We start from the raw sequence: 25,133 nt of genomic DNA, 5'->3' as shown, positions 1-25,133 counted from the left end.
TGCGATGCCTGACAGAAAGGTTCAGTGATGTAGCACAGCTGTTAAGCCATGCAGCATGATAAACTAGCCACTGAGTGAATTGAAATCTAATTTGTTTGAGCCATTAACCAGACTAGCATTAAGGCATGTTTTCATCTTGAATGATTACTGTGTGAGATCAGTTCCCCTAGAATTAGCATCTAGAGTCTACTCAAAATATAATTTATTAAAAAGACCCTGATTAAGATATATGCAGCTACATAAACCAACAAGATAAATATATCTAACAAGGTCTGAATCTAATTCTGCTAACTTGCTCTGTCATACAATACTAAAATATAAGACACTCTGTATCTCTGTTTGAACATCCCTGTTGATATGCAGTAATAACGAAGCTACAAGGCCTTATTGAGGTCTTCTTTTGTCCCCTTTTAGAATGACAAGTTGTCCAGCATCTGCCTGCATGTTAGCAGCTATTCATCAATATGAAGGGTAGCAAACCCCCTCACACAGACAGACTCCGCCTGCTCACCGAGCAATTTGTTTCAAGGGGTACTGACAAGAGAAAAAAAAAAACTGGTGGACCCAACATCCATCCTGCTGTAAAAATATCCAAAACCATCTGGCACCTAACCCCCAACTTAAATTACCGTGATGGGCTCCCACCTTTGGAAACCATGAAGGCTACAGAAACCTGCTCCAGCTTCTGAGTGAAAGCACGACTTGAAAGCGCAGACCGCATCTCAGTTGTCCCAAACCACAACTACAAATCATGGTGGAAAATGAATAGTGTAGCTGCATTAGAATCACAGTTGATTGCAGCAGACCTATCCACTTTGGATGATTTATGTTCTGCTACCTTCCTGGGAATGACCAGCGCAACTGGGAAGTAGACCAAGGTCCAGAGCACCAGCAGTATGTTTTTCCAAGAGGGCTGGGCCTCCTTGGCAGAAACTCATGTCCTTGTCTATCTGCTTGACACGTTAGGAGAAGCAGCCAACAAACTTACGTCGGTTTGCGCCGAAGGAAGTTTTAATGGGTGAGTCCAGTTGGGTTTGTGTCATCATAAATAACAAAGGTTTGTCTGCAATGGTCACGGACGGTAAAGATTTAAGAGGCTCCACATTTTCCTGTTGTTGAGAAAATGGCTCAAAGTTTGCAATCATCATATTTCAGCGGTGAAGGATGGAAGAGTTGCAAAGTATGACTGCAAGGCTTTCAAGCTGACTGTGGAGAATGCTTCATTATAAAGTAATGCAGGTGTTTTACAAAAACCGCAGCAGACAATTAATTTGTACAGCTACTTCAGACTGCTCACATGCAGACAGAAAACGTCGAATTTGATCGGTGAACTCTTTGCGGCATAGTGAAATTCTTTGGATCACTTCAGTCAAAGCAGATGCAGAATACTTTAACCTGACTAAAACAGCCCTTATTAAGGCAGAATACTACAGTGAGAGATATTTACATTTATACGCATAGTCAAAGGAAGTAACAAACAAATATCTTGGAATAGCTCAGAAGCTGACAGTCCTTTTCTTTCCACTTTAAGTTTTCGCTGTATACGCCCAACATCAGTTTAAGAACTCAAAACACTCAGGAGACTCTCTCAGCTACATCAAACGGCAAGGTAAAAACAATGGTGTCACTGACATTTCCCCAAACCCTGCACAAACAGAATTATTCACACACTGTGAGAGGAGTGCCATCCGATAACGGAGAGATAATGACACTTGGTGGAAGGCAGCTTTCTCAAAGCAGTTTAGAGCTGGCACGTCAGAGTTTGGCAGTTAAGCCTGTCATGGAAGTTGAGGAGGTTAACCTGGCATTTTAATCTAGCCTGCTTCTGAAGGAGAAAATGTAGAGGTGATTTCCAGGGCTAGTAATAACAAGAACAGGCCTGCCTCCAAAAATGAGCTCTCATCACTTTGGATGCGGATGCCGCGGTGCTATGCGAGGCTGCGGTGAAGGATTGCAGGCCCAGTTTGCTTCGTCCCCTCTCCCCTCATCCATCTCCATAGACCGGCTTAAATGGATATTCATGTTGCTGGGCCAATCCACTCCTGGGAGGAATAATATCACATCATCTGACTCAGATAAAGGAAATAGAGCCTGTCTTATACGGGGGGGGAGTATATACTACTGTGATGTGCTGTGATATGCAGCAGGAGCTACACTGCCAAGGAGTAGATTGATGTGACTGTGACTGAATTTTCAGGCGCTTGTTCATTCCACACAAGGCGAGGCTAGAAAAAAATCTATTACGGAAGAGATTCAGCTATTAGTATCTGCTTTTGTTCATACATAACAAGCAGAGAGAGTAGAAACCTAATGGCTTTCTTTTTAATGCATATTTATTATTACTGCTCGAGGAAAAAATAAAGATAAAGTGTGTATAAGTTGACAACCTATGCAAGCATGGAGTGTAGGTGTACATTAGAAAGTGCAGTATAAATTTATAAAAGTACAGCAATAGCAGTGTTTAGACGATTTATAAATAATATGGTGTAAAAATATTTTATCATTAGCAGAAGACTTACATTCAAACATGTATTTATAAAGCCCCTACCTATGCAGAATTCATCAGAACTTTTATTAGAATATTATTAGAGTTCGAACATTGCTAAAGTGAAGCTGGGGTAGGGTGTAGGGTAGTCCCACCTGCATAGATGCATTTTATCTGATCATTTATGTAATCTTAAAATGTAAAAATACCCATTGTAGCTGGCAAGGTTACAGAAATGCAGAAAATTACTAGATAAAATGTACTCAAGTATAAAGAAAATGGAAATACTTCAGTATTGCACATCAGAATTATGATCAAGTACAACACTTGAGTAGCTGTACTGAACTATCAGAGTACTATATTTTATGAGCTGATAAAATCTATCAATGGGTAAAGGTGAGTGTGGTCATATAAACAAATCAGACCGTGTTTTTGAGGTTTCCATTCCGGCAGCTGCGTTGGGATGAACATGACAACATAGGAGATGGCAACAGGACACCCGGTCATTACACCCTAAACTTAGGCACCTCATCAGCTCACCAGCTGGCAAACACTGCAAAGAAATAAAACCTTCATGTAGTGCCGAGTGTTCGGGAAACATTTTTATGAACTCAGTACCCGGGAAGAAGGCCATGTCTTTACTTTGTTAATTCACTTTGTAGAGCTTGGAGCAGAGGCTTGGCGCATAGCTGGCAGTGAAATCTATATATATCATTCTCTGTAACAGCATTTCATCATCTGTCGTTGCTCATTGATGTTGAATGCACACATCATCTATAGTTTGCTTTATTGCCGGAGTCTACCGAAAGCAGCTCTGCAAAAGGACACTCTGGGACAGTCTGGAAGAAAAGCTTACACGTTGCTGTTTCCATATGGCTCGCTTTAGTTGTGTGGGGGCCAGTGCGAGTCTTTGTGTTTAAGAGTGATGTTTATCAGGGGACTGATCCTGCTGGTATAATCATTACTAGGCTGAGTGAAATGTCTTGCAGAGCACGTACATAATGTCTAATGGGAAACGTCAAAGGTGCTCTGTCTTTTCTCACCGAGTTCCAGCGAGGACATTTCCATACTTATGGAACATGCCAAGGCAGTCCAAAACCAGAATGGGAAGACCGTCAGCAGAAAGATGAGAGTTTTCATTCTAAGTGACATCAAACAGAACTGAGGTATCACTCAAGATAAGAACGGAAAACAACGGAAAACAGAGAAAACAAGGGAGTCAAGAACCAGATGTCTGAGGTAATGTATCAATTCATTTAGCGAACAGTTGTGTAACCAGCAGCACATGCATTCGCTGGTGAAAAAAACAGAACTTCACGAAAAAAAAAGGAACATTTGCATTCATGGCAACATCTAATCCATGCAGTTGTAAACAATACAATCAGCTCTGGTTATTGCACAAGCGACAATAAACAGACATTGGGGAACTGTATATCTGTTTTGATGCATTAACATCCTTTAAAGCCGTCACACACACTTTTAGTTTTACTAAGTGCGTTGTGCAAAGAACATTAAGTTATCAGTCAAACCAACAACCTTTTCCTTCATTATGAGAACAGCGAAGTTTCAACACTGGCAGTTTAGTCATCCATTAGTCATGTATCTCATCCAGATGTCTGGTAGAGGGGAGGAGGGGAGGAGGAGATAGCAGCAGGTGTAGATCTCTCTGAGCCCAGCTGAGCTCTAAAAGGCAGTGCTTAGCACCCACAGCTCCGTCATCTGGCCTCTCCCCTGTCTCCACCAGCCTCTCGACAGCCCATTCCTCATCATTTACCCCTTTTTGGCAAAGCCCAGAGCCTTTCTAATGGGCCGCTCTGAATGCTTCCAGATGTTTGTTTATTTGTTGTGCAGCAACTGTAAAACAGTTTACTCTTAGCTTGGATCTGTTCCCGTTGCTCCATTTCAGAGGAGGTTGAGGGAGCTTCGAGGGGGGAGAGTAGCAGGAGTTGCAGTGCAGATCACCCCCGACATATAATGAAAGCAAACTTCCAAACAAATGTGAGGTGCCCCATGGGTGTCATCAGGAAGTTTTTTTTTTTTTTTTTGCTTTGCTTTGAAGGCAGCTTTTCTCCTGGGATTTCAATAACAGTTGTGCACCATTTAAGATACATACATACAAAGTAGCTGGAAGCAGGCCCAGAACAACGAGATTAAAAAGGCCCAGGGCTCATACTGTAAGGCAGATTTCAGGCATTTTTCCTTGTCTGTTTACTCTGCTTGTACAAAGATATCCCTTTCATTTACGACTGTCACTGCTGAGGGATGGCCTAATCAAATTTAATCTGATACCTGTAAAATAAAACAAGAAAAGCAGCTACTAGTGTCTGGCATATTTATTGAAATATACAGAGAAAATGAAAAGGATTTCTTTAAAATCTCCTCTCTGCACATTAATAAATCAATCAAGTTCGAAGCATCGTTGTTGTTTTTTTTTTTTTTACATACTTCTGAACAACAGTTATAATTAGATCCATTAAATAAACTTATGAATCTCACTTCAAAATGTGTCATCCTAAGAAAGTGACAAGGTGGTAATAAAAAACTCAGCACATTGTTTTGCAGGCTGGAATGGTAAGATGTCATAGCAAGCTACACAAATGCAATACGACTGTTGCTTACTACAATGGTATGGACCAGTCTCCAGTGAGACACGCTGTACTTTAGGCTGGGACTTCATTTTAGACTGTTAGATTTAGAGTTGAGATGGCAGTTGGACCAGCAGTAAGAGTTAGAGCCAAGGTGACAGTAGTGGAGGATCCTCAGGCCCCTCTGCCAGACTATATACACAACTAGGGTGTGTGTCACGCCTTCACCAAGACACACTAGAGCCCCCACCCTCCTCCTTCACTTTGTCTTTTGTCTCTCTTGTTTTAAAGTCTCGTCTTCTTTCACAGTTTACGGCTAGTCTTCTTCCTGACTTTTCCTCCCTCCTTTTATCTTTCCCCCTAGTTTTGTCTCTCTCTCTGTCGTCAAATGTGGTCTATGGAATTATAATTTAAATTTCCGTACCACAACGGCACATCTTTCCAATGCATCCCCCCTCCTCCTCCTCCTCCTCTCTCCCCTGTTCTTCTTTCTTGCTGCCTTGTTTTAGTCTGTCTCTTCCAGGTTGATTCATCTCCCAGCCAAGACAGGGGCTTATCCTGGAGTTCTGTCCTTGGTTTCCACCCCTCTCTCCCTGGGCAGTGACCTGCCAGTGCTGGCCTCCTCTGGGAGCTCCTTGCTGCTGTAATTACCTCTGGCACCCAGGCTGTGGGGCTTCCACACAGGTGACATGGTGGAGGGGTTGGGTGCAAAGGGTTGAAAGGAGGAAAGGGAGGATCTTTCTGTGCAGGCGACAGGGCGATGTCAGAAACACTGCTGATCTGCCTGCTGCTGCAGGAGTCAGGATAAAACTATACAGTCTCCCTTGTCCCTCCATTAAAAAGAGCACTTCATTAACCCCTACGCAACTACTGTCACATACTGTATAATGTCTACTTTAAAAATACCTATGAAGTACTGACTAAATTCGTACACAGCAAAGTACATTTTATCTCATGTATTCAGTGTGGTTTCTCAAATTTAGTGCACAAAACAAAGGAGTACTTTAGAGAAAGCAGGCAGTTGCGATGGTAAAAATGGGATATACAGTATGACTAGAGAGGTTCACTTTTTCAGCAGATTTCAAACAAATGCGTAGTGAATTGTTAAATTTACCATGTGTATTGAAACAACCCTGTGGCAGTGAACTACACACAATTATGCAGCATATCGTTTCACCCCTATTGTTTATATCCTGAATTTAACTCAGTAAACACTCAGTTGTTTGGAATTACTGTCGGAATCATTTTGTTTGTTGTAGCACCGCTTTGTTCTCTTTGAACGAGCAGTTCCTGTGACCATCTCCCACACATAAAGAAAACTCAAGTATATTTAAGAAGTGTAAATAAATGGAGAGAGTTAGAGAGAGGAAAAAAAGGAGCAGGATAGGGGGCTTGAGGCAGGGACATGAAGAGGAGGTGAAGGGCGAAGATGAGGGCTGTGTTATCTAAGACTGCAGCGCTGCATCATAAAAATAACAAATGGAGACTGTCACTGTTGCTCAGATCTCAGACAGAGGGGAAAAATATTTCATGTGTCAGGTCCCCTCACCTTTAAATGGGCTGTTCTTAGCCAGGTCTGATTTTGACAAAGCACAAGGCTCTTTCTGTCCTTACATCCGATGAGAGCTGCCACCATCCAGGCTTTCATGGCATAGATCTGTCCTTGGCACCGTAAATGGGGGTTGTGGGCTTGAGGTCTGCTCTGCTATGTATGAGGTAGGGACACTCACTCCCGATAAGTCGAGCTACTGAAGCTACAGTCAGCTCATTACAAGTGTTTTGCACTGCGAAGTTAGTTAAGAATCTCTCGGGGACAAGAACAATCTGGAGGAGTGGGGCTTACTGTGAAAAGCCTGAATTAATTGGTAACTTAGGTTAAAGCCACTCCTCTATGAGTCAGGCTATCTAAAACCTGAATACCTAAAAACCTGAAACAGATTTAGGATGTCCATTTACATTAAAGCAGACCCTGCATTGTGGTTCTTTTTTTGCTATCTTTCAGGAATATGTAAAAGTTCTTGGGTTAAATTATGTTTATTAGCTTAATTTTAATGCAAATGCCATTCTTAAGAGAGCCAAGATCACAGACTGACTAAAATGCCATTTATGGACTTTAGGTTGATACAGCTCTAAATATCCACGCTTAGAATAAAGCAAATCCTCTTAAATGAATACCAATTCCTTTTATTTTATTTTTTAATTTGACTCGTGAGAAAAGTTTGTGTAATCTACTTCAGCTTTAGAGCTGTGTACTAAAATCTCAGCTACAAATTCAGTAGATGGCCTTAACTAATAATTTATGAATTTAACATTGTATGTTTTTAATGAATGTGATGCATTGTTCCTTTGGTGAAGCGTTTGATGTTAAGAAGTTACTACATAATTACATCAACTGGACTGGGTCAATGTGAGGTCCAATCAATGTCTCACAACAACACATCAAGGATGCTTCATCTTGTAGACGTACTGTGTGCTCCCATGCATACATTCAGATCAGAGTTAACCTAGATTACTCAAATTTATTCCCACTGTCAATACATCACACAGAAGAGATGAGATCAATAGGAAGGATAACATAAGTTCGATTCAAGTTCAGTAGATTCCCACTCTTTGCAGTCGTTAGGGTTATGACTCATATCTACATATTCCATGGGCCTAGGTTCTGAATGCATTCTAATATTTAATGCTACTTCATGTTTATTTGAAGAATATCTGTACAGATGTACACAGAATCCACCTGACTGAAAAGGTTAGAAAGACCAAAGGTTATTCTGTTTTTCTTACCTTTATGGGTCTTGGCATCTCTGGATCCTCGGGGTAGAGGGGTGTAGGGCAGTGGGTGACTTTCAGATCCAGCCTCATTAGGTGGCTGGGAGAAAGAAGAAAGAGAAAAACAAGGAATATTTAGATGATAAAAGGTCTGATAAGTTTAGCTGACAGTGAGTGTCACCAATTCTTTAGTATCGGTATAGTAGCTGTTGGAAACATTGCTCCTGTTTAAATACTTAATATAGGAGGTCATGTTTTATTACCTCTCACAGATTGTGCAGCTACATCCTACAACTGCAGTGATAAACTGATGATGACTGATCTACAACCTGCTTAGGGAGGAGAGTTCTTAACCTTCACTCAGCCGTGACCTCCTACAGTGGTCAACTAAAGGGTAAACAATGCTCACTCTGCACAGGCACTGCAGTCCTGTCATGTGAAGGTAGCGGCACAAACTGTTTTCTCTACACTGGTTTAAAGAGGAGGAATGCAAATTGCATTTTAAATACTCATCTCTGTTTAACGCGCTCTCTTATTTAATGTCAAATAATTGAGACGAGAGGTAAATATGTGAATAGATTCCCGGCTGAACAACTGGAATGAGCTATTGATTGTGAGCAAAGTCAGAGGTTCAGGCTGCACAAGTGTGACGAATGCCGCTTCGCAACAAAAAGAAAACAGAGGCCTCAATCTCAGAGCATATTCCCAAACAAGAGCTTTTGTGTTGTTATTCTTTGGTGCACTTTCAAGGTCCAAAACATCCTCTTCCTTCCCTTAGCCTTTTAGCTAGTGAAGCAGGCAGTTTATCATGACACAGCGATATCTGATGCCTTTGCAGAAATACTTTCCTTTCCTGCAGGAAGGAATTCACTGGGCCTTTAATCATAGCAAGAGACTCAACTGACAAATACATATTAGAGATGGTTTGGAGCTGCATTTTTCCCACTTTTATTGTTGTTCCTCTACATGCCCATGCATAACCTTGAGAAATGGAAGGGTCTGCACTGTTAAATGGAACCATATTCTTCATGGGCAAAGAGAGCACAGTGAATTGAAAACGATCACATAATGTGCTTTCAGATAGCATCTCTGAAAGGCATTAAGGTCTGGCCAGCATGTGTCTCGTATTACACCAAGGAGAAAAATGGCAAAATAACCCTATTTTGAGGCCTTACTACATATATGGTTGAATATCATGCCTTTGAAAGAAACAGCTTAGAATAGGAATATTGTTTTGACAGCAGACCTGCTGCTCTCAGCCTCTGTAGTGGCTAAAACCTGTTCAGAAATATCCAAGATCACTCCCCGCTTGTGAGATGTACTTGTATGGAAGGAGTAATACAAGAAGTAAAACAACCCAAAATAAGAACATACTGTACTCAGTTTGAACTGCCACCTCCCATTTGAGGAAAAACAATCAGGAATTCATGCTCAGTTCAGCTGCACGATCTGCAAAACAGATACTGCAGTGAGCCAATGAAAGATCCCGAAGCAAAATAGGATGATGATCCACCCGTCCTGTTTTCAAAAGAGTCTCTTTATTCTACCAATTTGCATTTTGCCACTGAGCTTTGAGGATTTAATTGATACTGGCTTTCAGAGCGAACGCACAAAGATTCTGTCTGTGACAATTATTATGAGCTGAAGTGAGCAACCCAGGCATTAAGGAGGGGAGTTGTGAGCCGTCTCTGGCTGATCTACCTTCATGCTCTTAAGAGCCACCGCAGAGTTGCGCCCCTGCTTGCCTCATTTCCTGGCTTGCTTGAAAGATCACAAGCCTGGGCCTCTTCAGGCCTGCTTGGCCCACAAAAGCCCCTCCTAATCCTGCTGCTTGCCCACAATTAATCTTCCTAGTTGCCACATTATTAACAGCACCACCCACAGACTGTGTTCGGGGGGTGCTGGAAGAGAACAAGGAAAGGGAGGACTGCTGGGGTTAGCTGAATACTAGATAGAGCCTTGGACTGCCTTCACATGTTGGCTTTGGTCCTATGGAACATCAGTCACCTTGCTTTAAGTATCACCACCCACCCAGTCTCGGCGCTATGCATGACACCACTCATTCACCTCCTCGCTATCACGCCTGCTGATCAAACACCCGACCCGTTCTACATCTGCAGCTGTTGTCACTTCCTGTCCTATCCAGTCCCTCCCACAGAACATCAATCAGCTTCCACTTATCCCGGGCCCTCCACTTTCTACTCTCCCACCTTCCTCATTACCCCTCGACATTTGCACTCTTTCGCTTTAGTCAATGACCTGTCTTGAGGACGAGAAAGCATCCATTCTAATGATGACATGTGGAACAAATGACGGGAAACTTTCACTGTTTCTGCTTGAAGAGGGCTGATGGACTGCAATTTTTTTTAAGTTTGGCTCCTGTTGCAGATGAATGTATAAGCTGACCACCACACTCCCTGAATTAGTTTAACTCCAAATAATCAGAACACATTTGACAAAAGAAAAAATGGAGCAGAGTCAGTGATCTTCTGTCCGTTCGCAGGTATACACCACACAGAGCAGCCTACAATAAACTGAACTGGTCTCGAGCTTAACTGAAGGTGTCACAGAGAGCATCAACTTAAATAAGATTCTTTACTCTGCCCAGCATGCGTCTCCTCAAAGTATGATTATCACCTCCTGTCATTAGCTACTTTGCCACATTGTGTGTGAGCATTTTCACAGGCTTTTATTTTTCATTTAAACGAAAAATTTTTGCTTCAACAGTACAGAGAATCTGCATGATTTTCACTCTCTCAAATAATCACCATCACTATTACTCCACCAAGGAACAGCGGAGTTATGTGACGGTCGGTGTATGTTTGTCCGTCTGTCTGTTAGCAATATTACTCAAAAATGGATTAGCAGACTTGGATGAAATTTTCAGGGAAGGTCAGAAATGACACAAGGACCAAGTGATGAGATTTTGACAGTGATGCGGCTTTTAGTCTGGATTCACGGATTTGTTAAAGATTTCTGTATCATTGCGAGATAGCGGCACACGAGATACTCCGTCAGCTGCTGATTGCGATCCTACTTAAAATTAACCGCTGCGGACTTATAGGGATTTATCTGTCGGAAATGATGCAAGGAACAGTTGATTAAATTGTGGGGTGTGCCCCAGTCACATGAGTTCCTGCCACCCGCTACATATTTAGGTCAGGCGATTTGGTATACGTACATAACGCACACATGCATAACACTCGCCTTTGCTCAGCGCAAGGTCATTTTGTTTGTGGGTAAATCTATATTAAATGGCCACCTTCTATGTTGGTGTAATTTCTGATCACCAGTAACTAATAAACAAATGCTACGTTTCTACAAAAAAACGCTACATTTCTTGCAATGCCATATGGGGGAATGAACAGCCTTGGCGTAGTACTGCGCTCTCTGAGTGTTTTTCTTGTATTTTAGCTTCTATGATTGTACATGTCAGGATATCTATTCAATATGTGTAAACCTACAGTGAAAATGGAATGCTTGGATATAAAATTGATTATCATTTCCAACAATACCAGTGGCGATGTAGCTGCCATTGGAAGAAACGTAGGGTTCAGTGTCTTTGGAATGTGGACAGGAGAAGGTGGGACTGAACTGCCAACCTGATACTAGTGTGAAATCTGCTCTCCCAGATTTAAAAAATAAGAATTCAGCTTGGTTTTTTTCCAATATTACAAGCTGAGATATTTTTAAATGGGGATGTTGGAATATGGCATTGTGTAAGTAAGACAATTTCCTCATTTTTGCATTTATTTTAGAATGTAGAAGCTAACCACCATTCACACAAGTGGAAGCTCTCAAAGGTCTGGAGCAAAGTAAATACAAGCATGTGACTGTAGGATTGCGTCCTCACACATTATATTTTTAAAGAAAGTGCCACATCTTTGCTCCTACACTCGATATTCCCCCTTTTCTGTATCATTTCTTTCGCTCTGTCTTGATTTCTCCAGTTGTACCTACACTGAACAGAGGGAGGTGCTGCTGTGTTGTCTATTTAAGATGCTCCTGGACCTCCTTTTTCCTCTCCTCCTCTCTCAGTCTCTCTGCTGTCCAGATTAGTCTGCTCATCAAGCTGAGCATTGTTTTAATTTGCTGGGCCCGGGGCATATGCTGAGTGTTCACATCATTATTGTCTCTGTGCAATGTGAGTTATCACCACAGCTTATGATAATGTGGCACAAATTTACAGGCTGGGGAGCACCGTGGATTCTGTGATAATAAAGGGTGGACAGAGGCGAGGGAAACAGTGAGAGAGAAATGAAGAAAATGTGTGTGTGAGGGAGAGAGAGAGAGAGAGAGAGAGAGGGAGGAAGGTGGAGAGAGGAAGCTCTGTTGGATGTCATTATGAAAGATGATTCCCATACTAGATAATACATCACACCAGTGCTGTCTGTCTTCTCCTTTTCAGTGTTGTTATGCGAATAAATGCTGATAAACCCAGAGGCAATAGTGATTATTACTTCCAACATATCACCATGAGAGAGGGGAGCAGGACGAGGGAGACAGGGGAGGGATGGAAGGGGAAGAAAAGCGAATCACAAAGGAGAGTCACATGGAGCACATAACCACCTCCACGGTGGGAATCTTGAAAATATGAGACACCAAAAAAAGTGAGTCAGGGAAGGTTGACGCACATGTTTTTCAGATGCAACCGCCAGAAAGTTTACAAAGTTTTGCAAGCCTGGCTGTCGATTACAAATCTTGATGGGTGTTATATTACAGTACATTATGCTGACATCAGTTGATCTGGAAAGATTTCTCTAAAATGGGATAATGATGTCGGCTGTCACAGTAAAAGTACATAAAGTAACTACTTTGCGCCATGTTCTACACGCTGCTTTCCTCTTTGGCTGCCTGGCTCCGGAGTCTCACCCCGACCAGCTCATCCTGACACAGCTGGTTCCTGCCTTGCCTCACCTCACCTCCCTCCTTAAGACTGACCAGCAATACAATCTAATTACAGCCGCGCTACAGAGGGAGACCAGTGTAAACACCAGCCCTTTTTATCTCCTTATACATCTGGACAAGTAGACAAAGTGCTAAAAGGAAATAAATGTGGCCTGACAGCCACATCAAAGAGTTCAGCCAGAGGCTTACTGCTACTTAGGGCACAGGAATGTTGTTGCTAAGCATCAGCCCACAACCTATCAGGGTGCAAAGAGGGCCCTGTCCTGCCTTTAGAGAGGGAAAAGGGGAAAAGAGAGAAATGAAGAGGAGAGAGAGAGGGAGGGAGGTGGGAGAGGGGGGCTGACATTGAGGGGAGGCTAGGGACTCAAGGAGATTTTTGTAGCTTAAAGCAATTGTTGGAAGAAACAAGTCTTCTGTTTTGTTTTCTCTTGACACCATTTCTGCTTTTTGTGCTTGCAAAAGACATGTATAAAAATGTCTTTTGATATGTTTTCTCTTTGGGTCTATATCAAAATATTTCTTTTGTGTCTGTGCATGGAACTTTTTTCACATCTTGTCTCCATAAACTGGTGCTGCTTTCTGATCATGTTAGAGATCAGAGGAGACACAACTTGTGAACTTATTTGAGTCAACATTTAATGCTGGCATGACACGTTTATTTCTTCACTAGATGGAATTTTTTATGATTCATGTTTCATACTTCTGAAGTTCGGGGTTACAAACAATACAGCACTTCTAGAAATAAACAAGGAAAAATGAATAAGTAGCGCTGGCTGGGAGCATGTAATGGCAATGATGAAATGAAAAAAAGGCTCTAATTCACCACCAGAGATCAAATCAGCCTCTCATATATACAGACTTTTGCATGCTTTCAAACAGAAGTCTAACATAATAAACTATGTGTGTATTAATACACAAAATATGATATTTGGATGTTATTTTATAGCCATAAAAAAACATGTTTTCAGCAGCAACCAAAACTGGTGTCATAATTCAAACAGTTTTATTTTATGCATGATCCTAATGACTGTGGCTTCAGGGAGCAAAGAAGAGATTATAATGTGTTTTAAATTGCTGTTGTGTGCATGCAAACTATTAATTCTGTTTTCTTAGGTAATCGCAAGGAGAAGAACATTTGATGTAATGGTGCCTGCACTTGTGAGCAGCACGGCGGTCCTTTGCTCAGCAGGAAGACTGCTGAGCGTGTGTTTAATGATTAACCAGTTCTACTCCAATGAACTTGCTCTGAGTAAATGTATCATATGATCACTGATCACAAGAGCAACTGTTCTGATGTTTCGCTCGGGGCACGAGGCACACAAAGTGAACCAGCAACAGTGAAACCTGCGGTTGTGTGTACGGCTAAGCGTCAGACAGGCAAAGGTTGAGTGCTGGTGGACGTTAATCATCCATAGCGATGACTCAGAGATGCTAATAGGGCTGTGTTTGTTTTTAGGCTGAAACTTAAAAAGTCATTCGACCTTTTCTGTGAGCGTCTTGCAGAATAAGTGTAGGTGATTTAAGGCAATATGTAAGCCTGTATTACAGGTACGCAGTACAATTAGCTGGAGGCTATTTCTTATTTTGTTCCAGTTTGACCTTTCCATCGGTACAGATTCTAAAACTACAAAGCCTAAAATAGATCATGAAATGTTGTATATATTAGCTAAAACAATGATTAAATGTCTTATTCAAACTTTTACACAAAACATAACTGATTGTTTCATATATTTGCATAAGCACACACGAGTTCTTTTATCCACAAAACAGGAGAAAAAGCAAGATGTGAATGTTCTGATCTACTTGTGACAAAAATCATTTTTGTCATAGTTTTGCCTTATTTAACGGGTGTGAAAAGAAATATTTTCATCTTTCCTTGTTTAATGCAAACTACACAAACACACACACACACACAAAACCACAGCAACTCAGGAGTGTGACATATCATGAGGCTTTCTGTTCCGATTAGGGGCTGTAGCTAACGTCAGGGCTGTTTTCTAGAGTGTAGGATGTTTAATAATTGAAGACTCTGGGAGCGGGCCTGTCACACCGGCTTGTCTAGAATGTTTCCTATGCAATTAGACGCCGAGAGACATTTGAAGAGGACCCACAAAAAGAGCCACAAAAAGTGACATGTGAACTTAAAGGAAATTAGCTCTTCACACGAGTGAAATGTGAAGGTTACTTAGCAATGCTTAACTCAGACTGCGGCTGTGTGAAGTGTGTGTTTGACTCAGCCCCGCTACGAAGACTGCGATTTTCTTTACTTTGAGCCGGCTTCAGTCAGTAAGATCACAGAGGGAATGAAAACTAATTTTGACTCAAGGCACACAGAGAGAAAAAAAAACTGGGGAGGAAAAAAAAAAAAAAACCTGAGATGTGTCGAAATAATGAGATCTCTTGATGTTTTCTGGGAAGATATGGGATGATGCCGACAGATGCACAACTCACATCTTCACCCAAGGACACAGACACACAAACACCCGTTGAACATTTAACCGCAACTTCAAAACACACAAATCTGCATGTGTGCACGAACTCGCATTAAGAAAGCTCTCGCACACACCCTCTTGTATTATCTGAATGCATGAAACACTAATGCACATGTACTTCAATGTTTGCTCGCGTTCAAGCAAAAACAAAAACTGATTAGTTGATTAGTGCAGATCCAGACTTGCATGATGTAAATATGCTTCAACCTCTGTTTTCGAAATGTAAGAACTCTGACCTGAGCTCAAAGCAAAATGTTCAGGCCACTTATTTTATCTTATACTTATTTTGTCATCACATAAAGACAATTTTGAAGCGTGCAATCATGTGGCTGTGATTTATGAACTGGTAATAGCAGTAAAAAAACGCTGCTAAAAACACACATAATTACAATAATTAAGCCACTGAAAATTAAATCCCTCTTCTTCTTTTTATTTGAAAATATTACATGACAAACTGTAAATACAGATGATTAATATGACTTCTCTCCATCTCCTCCAATCCTTGACAAGCTTTCAAGAGAAACCCCCCCCCCATCTGCATCTCGGAGTTCTGTGATAACACTGTCATCCTCCACACCTATCATAAGTCACAGGCAAACGACCCAGATCCTCCGTCGCGAGACAGAACCCTCAGCGGGCCTGTAAGCTGTATCATTACACCATGTCATCTTTATGGCAAGGAGCAAAGCCCGGCTCTCTAATTACACTCTGCTTACTCCATTTACCCAGACAGGGACAGAGCAGCAGGCAAACAAAGCATTAAAAATGGAGTGCTTCCCTGTGCTCCTATGGATGCCCGTGTTGCTCTACTGGTGGCCGTTGTTGTCCCCTGGTTGTCGTCGTTGCCGTTTCTGTAAAAGCTGCCGAGGAAAGATAGTAGACGCCGCCACTGCCTTCCTCTCCTCTCCTCTCCTCTCCTCTCCTCTCCTCCTTGACTTTCCCACCTCCTTCTAGTCTTCAACCCTTCCCTCAAAAGGACTTATGAAGGTGAGTGGCTGTGTGACAGGCCAGAAATAAAAGAGACAAACCAGGGATAAAAATTAAATAAAAAGTAGCTGTCTTAAACAGTAATTGCACTCCTTTGCTGAGCATGCTTTCAGATATATAAACCTGATTTACTGTCGGTGTTGCTGCCACAAATCAGAAGGCCCTCTGAGAAACACTCATGCTATGAAATTGTTTAATCTCATCAAGTTCTGCTTTCACAGCAGGCCATAAATCACATAGTCTTTGTTATCATAGACCTCCATGAGCGCCTCTGAGGCAGGCAATGGATCGTGGGTATATATAATCTTGACTGCGCAAACAGCAGGGTCTGAGCAGCCTGAAATACTTTCATATTAGCCGCGGTGCAGCTGGCGGAACACAAGCGCCCTGATGGATATCTCATTTCCTGCGCTCTGCATCTATTTCGAGCAAATTATTACTGCATAAATTTCTTGTCAACAGAAACGGCCAATTAATTAAGTTAAAATGCACTCGTGATCACATCTACACACCAAACGGGGGAGCCGGGGCGATTTTCCACTAAGCGAATTTACTGCAGGGGTCACCGTAATGAATGATTTTAAACTTTGTCATAAAGTCGCAGACAGGCCAATATCTACACGGGGGCTGCGGTACGGACTAGCCTGTGACATATTTGCATAAAGTGTATTTATGTGGAAACGCTAGAGGACGACAGCCGGGGTGAGGGAATAAAGTTTACAACTACAAAACAAAATGTCCGCCAACTTCTGCCTCTGTAGTATCTCATCAAAGACGCACGCGGAGGATTGGATCGAGATCATGGAAGCACCTTTGCCATTTAAGATACAAAATATACACACTTAACGGAGCTTGAATGAATTATTCATAATGTACGAGGGGTTGGGAGTTTGTGGGGGTGGAGGGTGGCGGCGGTTGTTTATTCAGCTTGGGCCGTTTATCAGACAGTGAGGATCCCACGGCGGGGATGAGCTCGGAGATTTATCTGCGCTTGGGCTCCAAAGCAGATAAATCAAGGGGTGTAATCATGCTCTGAGTGGCCCAGCTGTGACCCCGTAGTGAACTAATGACACAGGGATATCTAAGCCCCTTTTCCTGTTCCTGGGTTAGGCCCTTAGGTTAGTCCCCCTGTCAGACACAAAGCTAAAGAAAGACACGGCGACACCAGAAAAACAGAAAGGAAACTTAAGGCCCTTCATGTCCCCTTTGTCCTGTTTACACAACACCACCGAGCGGGATTGTTCACCCACTACTAAAAATAACAGTGTTGGAAACAAAGTAACAGCAGAAGACTACTGTACAACAATGTTTGCTCAAACAATAGCAATGAGTATCGATTGCAAGTATACACATAGCGAGTTCACAAGCCGCTATTCACAACAGTCCATGTAAAAGATACGGCTGTTTGGCTGAGGATGTCTCCCATTCCCTCCCAGAGCAAAAGGCTTTCTCCTGGACTGAGCCTGCTCTGATTTATCATGTCTTCTGCTAGCAGGCTGTCCGCTGATTAAGCCAGTGGAACTTTGTTTCACTCTCCTCTCTCTTTAATCTGTCTCTCAGCGAGATAAATTAGCCAGTGCCGTGCCAGCTCCTGCTCTCTTTACCTCCCTCCCTCTGTCTCTTCCTCTCTTCCCGCTTTTCTCCCTGTTTATCTTTTCTGTCTGTCACACATTGAGAAGAGAGCAGACACATCTGCTCCTACGCTGCTGCAGGAGATAGGGCTGGGCTACATCCCCGGTCAGATTTAGCGAAGAGTGTCTGTGAGTGAGAACCGAGAGAATGAGTGTGTTTTTCCTCTCTTTTTCTCTCCTTGACAACATTCTGTCAAACATTCTCCCTCTCCTTGGCTGAGCCTATGCTCTTTGTTGTTAGCTAATAAATCAGAGAGTATTTATGATCTGCAATCCCTATTCTTAGCCTTTTAATGGCGACACGTTTGTGGGTGAATTAAAGCAGGGTTTTATTCACTAGGCTGTGGGCCAAAGTGAGGCCTAGGTGCCTCTGCCTGTGAATGTTTTCCCTTCGCTCTTGCCCGGGTGGTAAATCATACTCATTGTCAGGCAGTGCTAAGTTAGTGTGCGTCATTGGGGAGAGCAGGAAGCACTGGGCATAATTCTGTCCATCAGTTTAATTTATTGTATCGGTAGCTTTGTAATCTCCGCCCCATAAATTATAGGGGCTGACAGACAAGAATTTGGTTTTAAAGGCGACGTTCATAAGGATTTTGGCTGGCTGCGAGCCTCATTTTTCTCTCAAATCTCTCCTCTCATATCGAGCCATGGAAGAAATTAAAGCCTCTCAGTCTATGGGTTAGCATAGCGTGCCATTTCCTTTGCATTTTACAGTTGCAGCCATAATATTTTTGTCAGGTTATCATTTACATAAAAGACTGCTAAGCGTGGCTGTTAGAGGAAGAAAAGAGTCAATAAAAGAAGAAGAAGAAAAAGGAGAGAGAAGAAGGGGGTTCGAGGACACGACCTTGTTTGGAGGTTTTATTTCAGGTGAAATATAAGGCCTAATATACAAGGGCACTGCTGCAGCATCTGCTTTGCAGATAGTGCACTTGGCTCCCCTTCCATGCCAGTGAATATAAATCAGGCGAGGCATCTCAATGCTAGGCCTGACTTCTAGAGGCCAACAAATCTTTAACATGAGATTAAGGCCTCAGTGGAGTCATCTATCTTTAGGTGATGGAGGAAAATATCAGAGCACTCTATGGGCAATATGGTTTCACTGAGTCAGGACTGATGTGTACTAGAATGTACAGAATGCCACGTGTAATGGTCTAACAATTCATTATTCTCTTACAGTGTGAATTATTTTCTACAGTGAGAATAGCTAGTCATTACTTAACAGAAGAGGCTGACAGAAACTGAGGAACCCACCGAGAAGCGTAATAACATCTATAATAGAAATATAGAAATGCAATGCATTCCCTTCAGAGAATATATGACTGATTCTCCTAGGAACAATTACTCTCTTGTATTTTCTATAAAGCACATTATTATGGGTATTTTCATTTAATTGTAATAAATGTTAATAGTGTCAGCTGTTATGTGTCGACAACAAAGAACGCAGAGCAAAGCGAAGCTGCCAATTACCCTATAAAACATGCATATCTTCCAAAGCATGGGACTCCTTTGTGGGTTTAACCTACCAAAGGCAACGGGCGGTTTACAAGATGCTCGCTCAGTGGATACAATTGTGCTTAGCATAAAAGGGAATACAGACTGTGAAGACCTAACAATGAACCATATCTCCCTGTAGCCTTTTCAGTGCACCACATTTACATATCAAGCCACTAGCCTGATATGTAAACACATTCCATCAGATGCCGCCATCGCAGCCAATGAGAGCCATTTCATTCCGCCTATAGCTCACACACTGTGCAGCATTAGACAAAGAGAAAGAGGCCTGAAAGAGACATCTCATGTCATCACCCAAGAGAGATAATGGAATTGTTATACATCCTTGATCACAGACACTCTCACGGCATCTTGCTCTCTTTTTCACTTATTCTTTGTCTCAGTGCTCTTAAAGTCTCTCTATCGCTCTCCCTCTCTCGCAAATGTGCGCGCAGATACACAGCACACGAGTAGAGAATTCCAGCACACTTCAGTGCGATAGCTCCTCTTCTCTTTCAGGGTTTCATCTCAATAGCTTTTTTATCTGAGCACTTCAATTTGCAAGCCTAGCTGGAAGGCAGCTCCTCCTGATATGTTAATTGCAGGGTACTTAAGCGCTAAAAGATTAACATAAAACCCTTTGGAAACAAGCTAATAGTTTATGATAATTCGTGCATGGCCTTTGTCTGTCTATCATTACATTGCCTCTAGCGGTAATTTTATCAAGGGGCTGTAAAATATCATTTAAACAAGTTCACTTTCAGATAATTAATAGTAGAAACTGTATTATTCAATCGAGCCACACTGGCACCATTAACAATATGGCAACTAAGCTATAATTAAAGTATTTTATTTTATTAACCTATTCATAACGTTGTGCAAATGATGACACAGAGACACAGAAAAGCTCCTTTTTTTTTTTTGCTTGCTGAAGCACTGTCACTAGGGCAATTATAGGAACCCGGAGTTGTCTCCTCAGTTAGCTGAGCAGATTGAAGCTTTTCAATTAGCAGGTGGCTACCAGAGCTCCCACACAGAGAGAGATGGCACATATGCAGGAGGACTTGAACACCAGGCAAGGAATCTGCTGAGCTGACAGGAATTTGTGCCGTTCCCCAGACCTGAGATATTTAGATTGAGACAAAGGTTTTAACCTGGATTTGAACCTGTGGTGGGTGAGATGAAAAGATTCGGAGAGAGAAAAGAACACAGTGGAGTGGTCTCACTTAGAAACACCTTGCTGCTCAAAGGCTGAATGCCTTGATGCACCACTGATCAGAGGTTGTGCAGGGATAGTGGGTATCTGATTTAAAAAAAAAAAAAAAAAAAAACTACTATAACTTGAATAAATTTGCTATGAAGTGAGATTTTAAGACAATTCCAAATCAGGGACCTCCTTCATTGGCATCTAAAAATGTTTAAGCAACTTTCTGTCTGTCTGTGCAACATTTAATGCAGAAATGTTTGTACAATGCAACTGTACCTGTGACTGAGTCTAGGCGTGTTTGATAGACACACTGGCCCCTCACATACATGCATCTGAGCGCACACACACTCACGCTCTCTCTTTCAGACACACCACCCCTCTCATGAATAATACAAAAACTCCTTTCACCAAACAGCTCAAATAGCTATTCATTCATCTGCATACCTGGAGCCTTGCAAAATGATTGGTCCGCCATTACCGCTGGAAAAAAAAGAAAAAGAAAAAGAGAAATGTTCCCCAAACAATTTGCTTCAAAATGAGACAGGAATGATTCTGTTCTTTTCAACGACAGAGACAGGCCCCTGTGCATAATGATGTTAGCGTAATGGGGTGACAGATAGACTGGGAGACCATGACATTAGCATGAGAAACGCACCAGTGAGCAACCGCTCAACTGTGGTCTCAGAGGGCCCTCAGACATACAGTCTGAACATCGTTTGTCTCGCAGCTCTACGAGCCTGACAAATGAAGACATGCCACGTTTTATGTCAAGCAATATACCATTCCACTTTAGCAAACACATGACTTAATGACAGAGGGAAACCCGTCTGCATTATGCGAGGCCACTATCTCTTGTCTTATTAGTGAAGAATAACCTCACTCAAGGTTGGATGGAAAGCGGCGACACAGTCTCCGACTTAATGAGATGTGATGGCAATACTTACAATCAAAAAAGCACACAGGTTAGCGTTGTTAAATAATGAAAAGCAATAATAAATTAAGCATTATGTCAGTGGACAGAGCAATTTCAACAGGTTACATGGAGGGAATAAGCTGAAACCACAGCTTCACTGAGTAAAAATCTGACCCACAGTAAAAGCCATTTCCAGTCTTAATAAACTTAACGCAGGCATGACAGTCAGGTAGATAACGCCACTGCAGGACTTTATATCTTCATCAGTGTCACAAATTCACAATCTCACCTTTAGGAATGAAAGTTATGACTGCACTTTTGTTTTACCGAGTGTGAAAAGACATTGGAAGGCCAATCAGCAGAACACAATGAGAAAAAGAGGCTGTTCAATTTAAAAAAGAAAAATCTTTTCTCAGAAACCAGAACATGCAAACCTTTAGTTACTATTTTTTTTAACATGGCCTTTACTAGTACAGCTATCTGTCAGAATTTGTTAAGGCTCACAATATCTTTCATAAAACTACAGAAGTATCTCAAAGGTAGGGGAATATAATCATGTGTTTATAAGAAGTGATATGCAGCATGCAACACACTGTCAAAGTCTAGATGCTGCAGACATGAGCCACAACCTAAAAATGGTCGAGCTGTGACAGCCCTGCCGTCCACAGCACGACACTGTCGAAGGGTGAATGCCTCCTGTAAACATTTATCTTCCCCGTGAGTGTGTGTCTGTGTGTGGTACGACTTGGCGACAGGAGCTTCTCTGAGGCTTTATCTGCGGCATGACAAGACAACCTGTAATATACGAGCATCTGGAGCTCCTCTTCAAACACAGCCTTATCTCACGCCAAACATTCCCCGAGGCCAGAGCGGAGCAAGAGTGGCCCAAACCAGACAAGACCTCACACCGTCTCTCCGCATCCCACCCAACCCATGAGTCGGGCACACAAGCTGGGAACAGTCCATCAAAGCGCGCGCGGTGTGTTTACAGGGAGTGCTCGACGAGTGTAGCTTCGACAGCTGAGAGCAACAGTGTGACATTACAGTGACGGAAATCATCTGCTCTGAGTTTTTCCCCCATCTTGCTAATCGAGCCGGAGGTTAATGGCGTTGCACTCAACACAAATGGACACAATCCCTCTTCATCCACTGACTTAGCCGTATCTCTGGAGAGATTAGCAGTAAACGCCTATCATTCATGTTTCTGTTAGGCGGAATTTATTTTACATCAATCTTAAGATAAATATTAAAGACCATTGTAGATCTTAGAGAGGGCAGCTTGAAAGAGCTGCGTGTGTGCTTGCTATCACTTTTGAATGTGACTGAGAGTGTTCCTGGGTGCCTAGAAAATCATTATAACAACTGAGACATGGAGAGAATCACACGGAGCGTCTCTCTTGAATTGTGTCTTATATTCTTAAAACAATGCAGACATTACATCGAGTATGGCGAGGTCCATTGCCCAAAGCATTCTCTCTGCAAAATCACTCCGGTGCAGGTGAAGAAAGTGTGTGAAGAGAAAGCAGCTCAGTTAGGAAGCCCCATTCTTTTCTCCATATTCTGTGCTCGGCTCGGACCGCTGCCTTCAGCCAGCCCATGGGGGGGATGTAGACATGCCCCTCTCTGGGGCCTGTACATACGGCCTGTGCCTCACTTCAAAGAGAGGGCATAAGGGCAGTGTACTCCCCCCCTACTCAGATCCATTCAGCTCACAGCTGATTCCTCCATGTGTGTGTGAATGTTTATATGTCTCAGTTTGACTCTCTCTAGGCCCCTCTAGCTTTCATTTCAGACTGCCTTCTATCTGCTCCTTTTATTTTTTTCCCCCCTTTCTGGAAAATGGGTAAAGGAAGACATGGCAGTACAACCCCATAGCTAGTGAGTGTTTGTGTGTCCTCCTTTGATGTCTGATAATGAATGGCAACACTGTGCAATCTCTAAACATGCTGTCGCACAAGCCCTTATTATGATTCACAATGTAAGCCGACTGATATTATAGCAAAGCCTGACAAGTGCAGTGTTTTCTGACCTCCACACACCTTGTGAGGAATTAAAAAATATCAGAGCAGAAAAGACAAAACAAGAACAGAGCAAGCAGTGTGCAAGGGAGAGGAAGTGAATTTGAAAAGGAGAAAAACCGGAGAGAAGAGCTGAGCTCAGTGGCTGCGGCACAGGGAGGTCTGGCCTGTACAAATCCCTTCTTTTTTGATCTCTTCATCCAGATGAAAGAACAGCGGCAGGCAGGATTATGTGGGACAATTGTGCTTTCTCCCCAAACCCTGACTTGATCGGCTTTTACGAGAGCCCTAATCATTTTCAATTAAGCACATTTTCTGACATCCTGTAATAGCTACAGTGCTGGTCTTAAACTCTCCAGTCGCCCCAGCGCTCCCCCGCAGCCTCCTTTTAGCTAAGCCTCTCATTCCCAGACAGCATGCCTTTAGTGTCTGCTGACAATCTGAATGGGCCTGAACTGCAACTTGTTGTTAAGGTGCCAAATAACCCATTTACCAGATTCTTGACAAGGATGTTATTTGCTGCTTTGATTGAATGTGCTTTTGTGTCAGTGAAACATTGAATTAGTGTTGTTTGTTTGTGGAAGCCCCTGGAATCCTCCTCGGTCTCAATGTTATTTTTGTGTTTTTGTCCTTTGTTTTTGGAAGAGGTTCCTTTTGGTATGATAATATCTAATCCAACTAAGGCACGGGAAGAATTATTGTCTGCTAACATTCTTTTGCTCAAATCCACTGGCCCTGCAAAACGCTTAACCCGACATTCAGCCTGTAGGAGCAAGACAGCATCTTCAAACACGGCCTCTTAAGACGTAAACTGTATTTGTAATGTCGCTGTGATTTCATCCATGGCAGCCCGGTTGCCCTCTGTTCATTCACCAGGTGCTTAATTCCAGTCAAACTTCGGAGCTTGGTGTCTCTTGAGGGACTCAAGGTCTCAAGTACTTGACTGAGACAGACAGCACCATTAGCAGGCCCCGGACCAGCCCCAGCCCTGACAACCACTCACAGCTGGGAATGGCAGGCAGAGGAATGGGTCTCCTTTTCCTCAGTTTAGCCAGAGAGAAGTGAAACAAACGTCCATCACTCACTCACTCAGTACCCAGCAGGACGGCTTGCTGCTTTTGAGGACAAACTAAGAGGTATGGAAAAAGTAAGGAAAAATGTCACTCAGTCACAAGTGAAATGAGGTATATTTGACAGAGCTGGAGCTGCTGGCTTCCACTCAGACATTATGCGATGTTATGAAAGGCAAACCGACTTATGGAGCTAAAATACATTCAGATGTAAGATGCAATAACTCAGAAACCCAGAGTTATTGATTAGAACACCATCAGAATACAGTTATGCTTGGGTTAAGCCCTTTTCAGATATAGGTCACATAGCATTGCCAACTTCACCAATCTGTTAAGGCGACCTGTTATTGAGACACTTTTCCGTTTATGTTCCTCACAACTTCATTCCGACATAACATTCAGAGTATGTATGTGATATTTGTCATACCTGCGAGAAGACTAAATGCAAATTTGCTAATTGGAGTTGGCAAACTGCGGCTCAGGATGTGAAGACGACTTGCCGTTAGATCCCGATCGATCCTGTTTCCAGGTTGCAGATGATTTATAATTATACAATAAAGGATGAATGAAGTCA

General features: G+C 42.4%; 1 protein-coding gene across 1 annotated transcript in view; it reads right to left on the bottom strand.

Annotated features, from left to right (window-relative positions):
• Nucleotides 1-25,133, bottom strand: part of lrmda (leucine rich melanocyte differentiation associated) — a 207,079-nt gene that overhangs the window by 20,007 nt on the left and 161,939 nt on the right. The window contains exon 6 of the mRNA XM_051960316.1: nucleotides 7,855-7,939. Within this exon, the coding sequence (XP_051816276.1) occupies nucleotides 7,855-7,939 (85 nt within the window). The remainder of the gene's footprint in view (nucleotides 1-7,854; nucleotides 7,940-25,133) is intronic.

This window comes from Acanthochromis polyacanthus, chromosome 15 (assembly GCF_021347895.1).
Source record: "Acanthochromis polyacanthus isolate Apoly-LR-REF ecotype Palm Island chromosome 15, KAUST_Apoly_ChrSc, whole genome shotgun sequence".
NCBI lineage: Eukaryota > Metazoa > Chordata > Actinopteri > Pomacentridae > Acanthochromis > Acanthochromis polyacanthus.
Note: the sequence above shows the minus strand (reverse complement) of the source record. Positions and strands in the feature narration are given on the sequence as shown.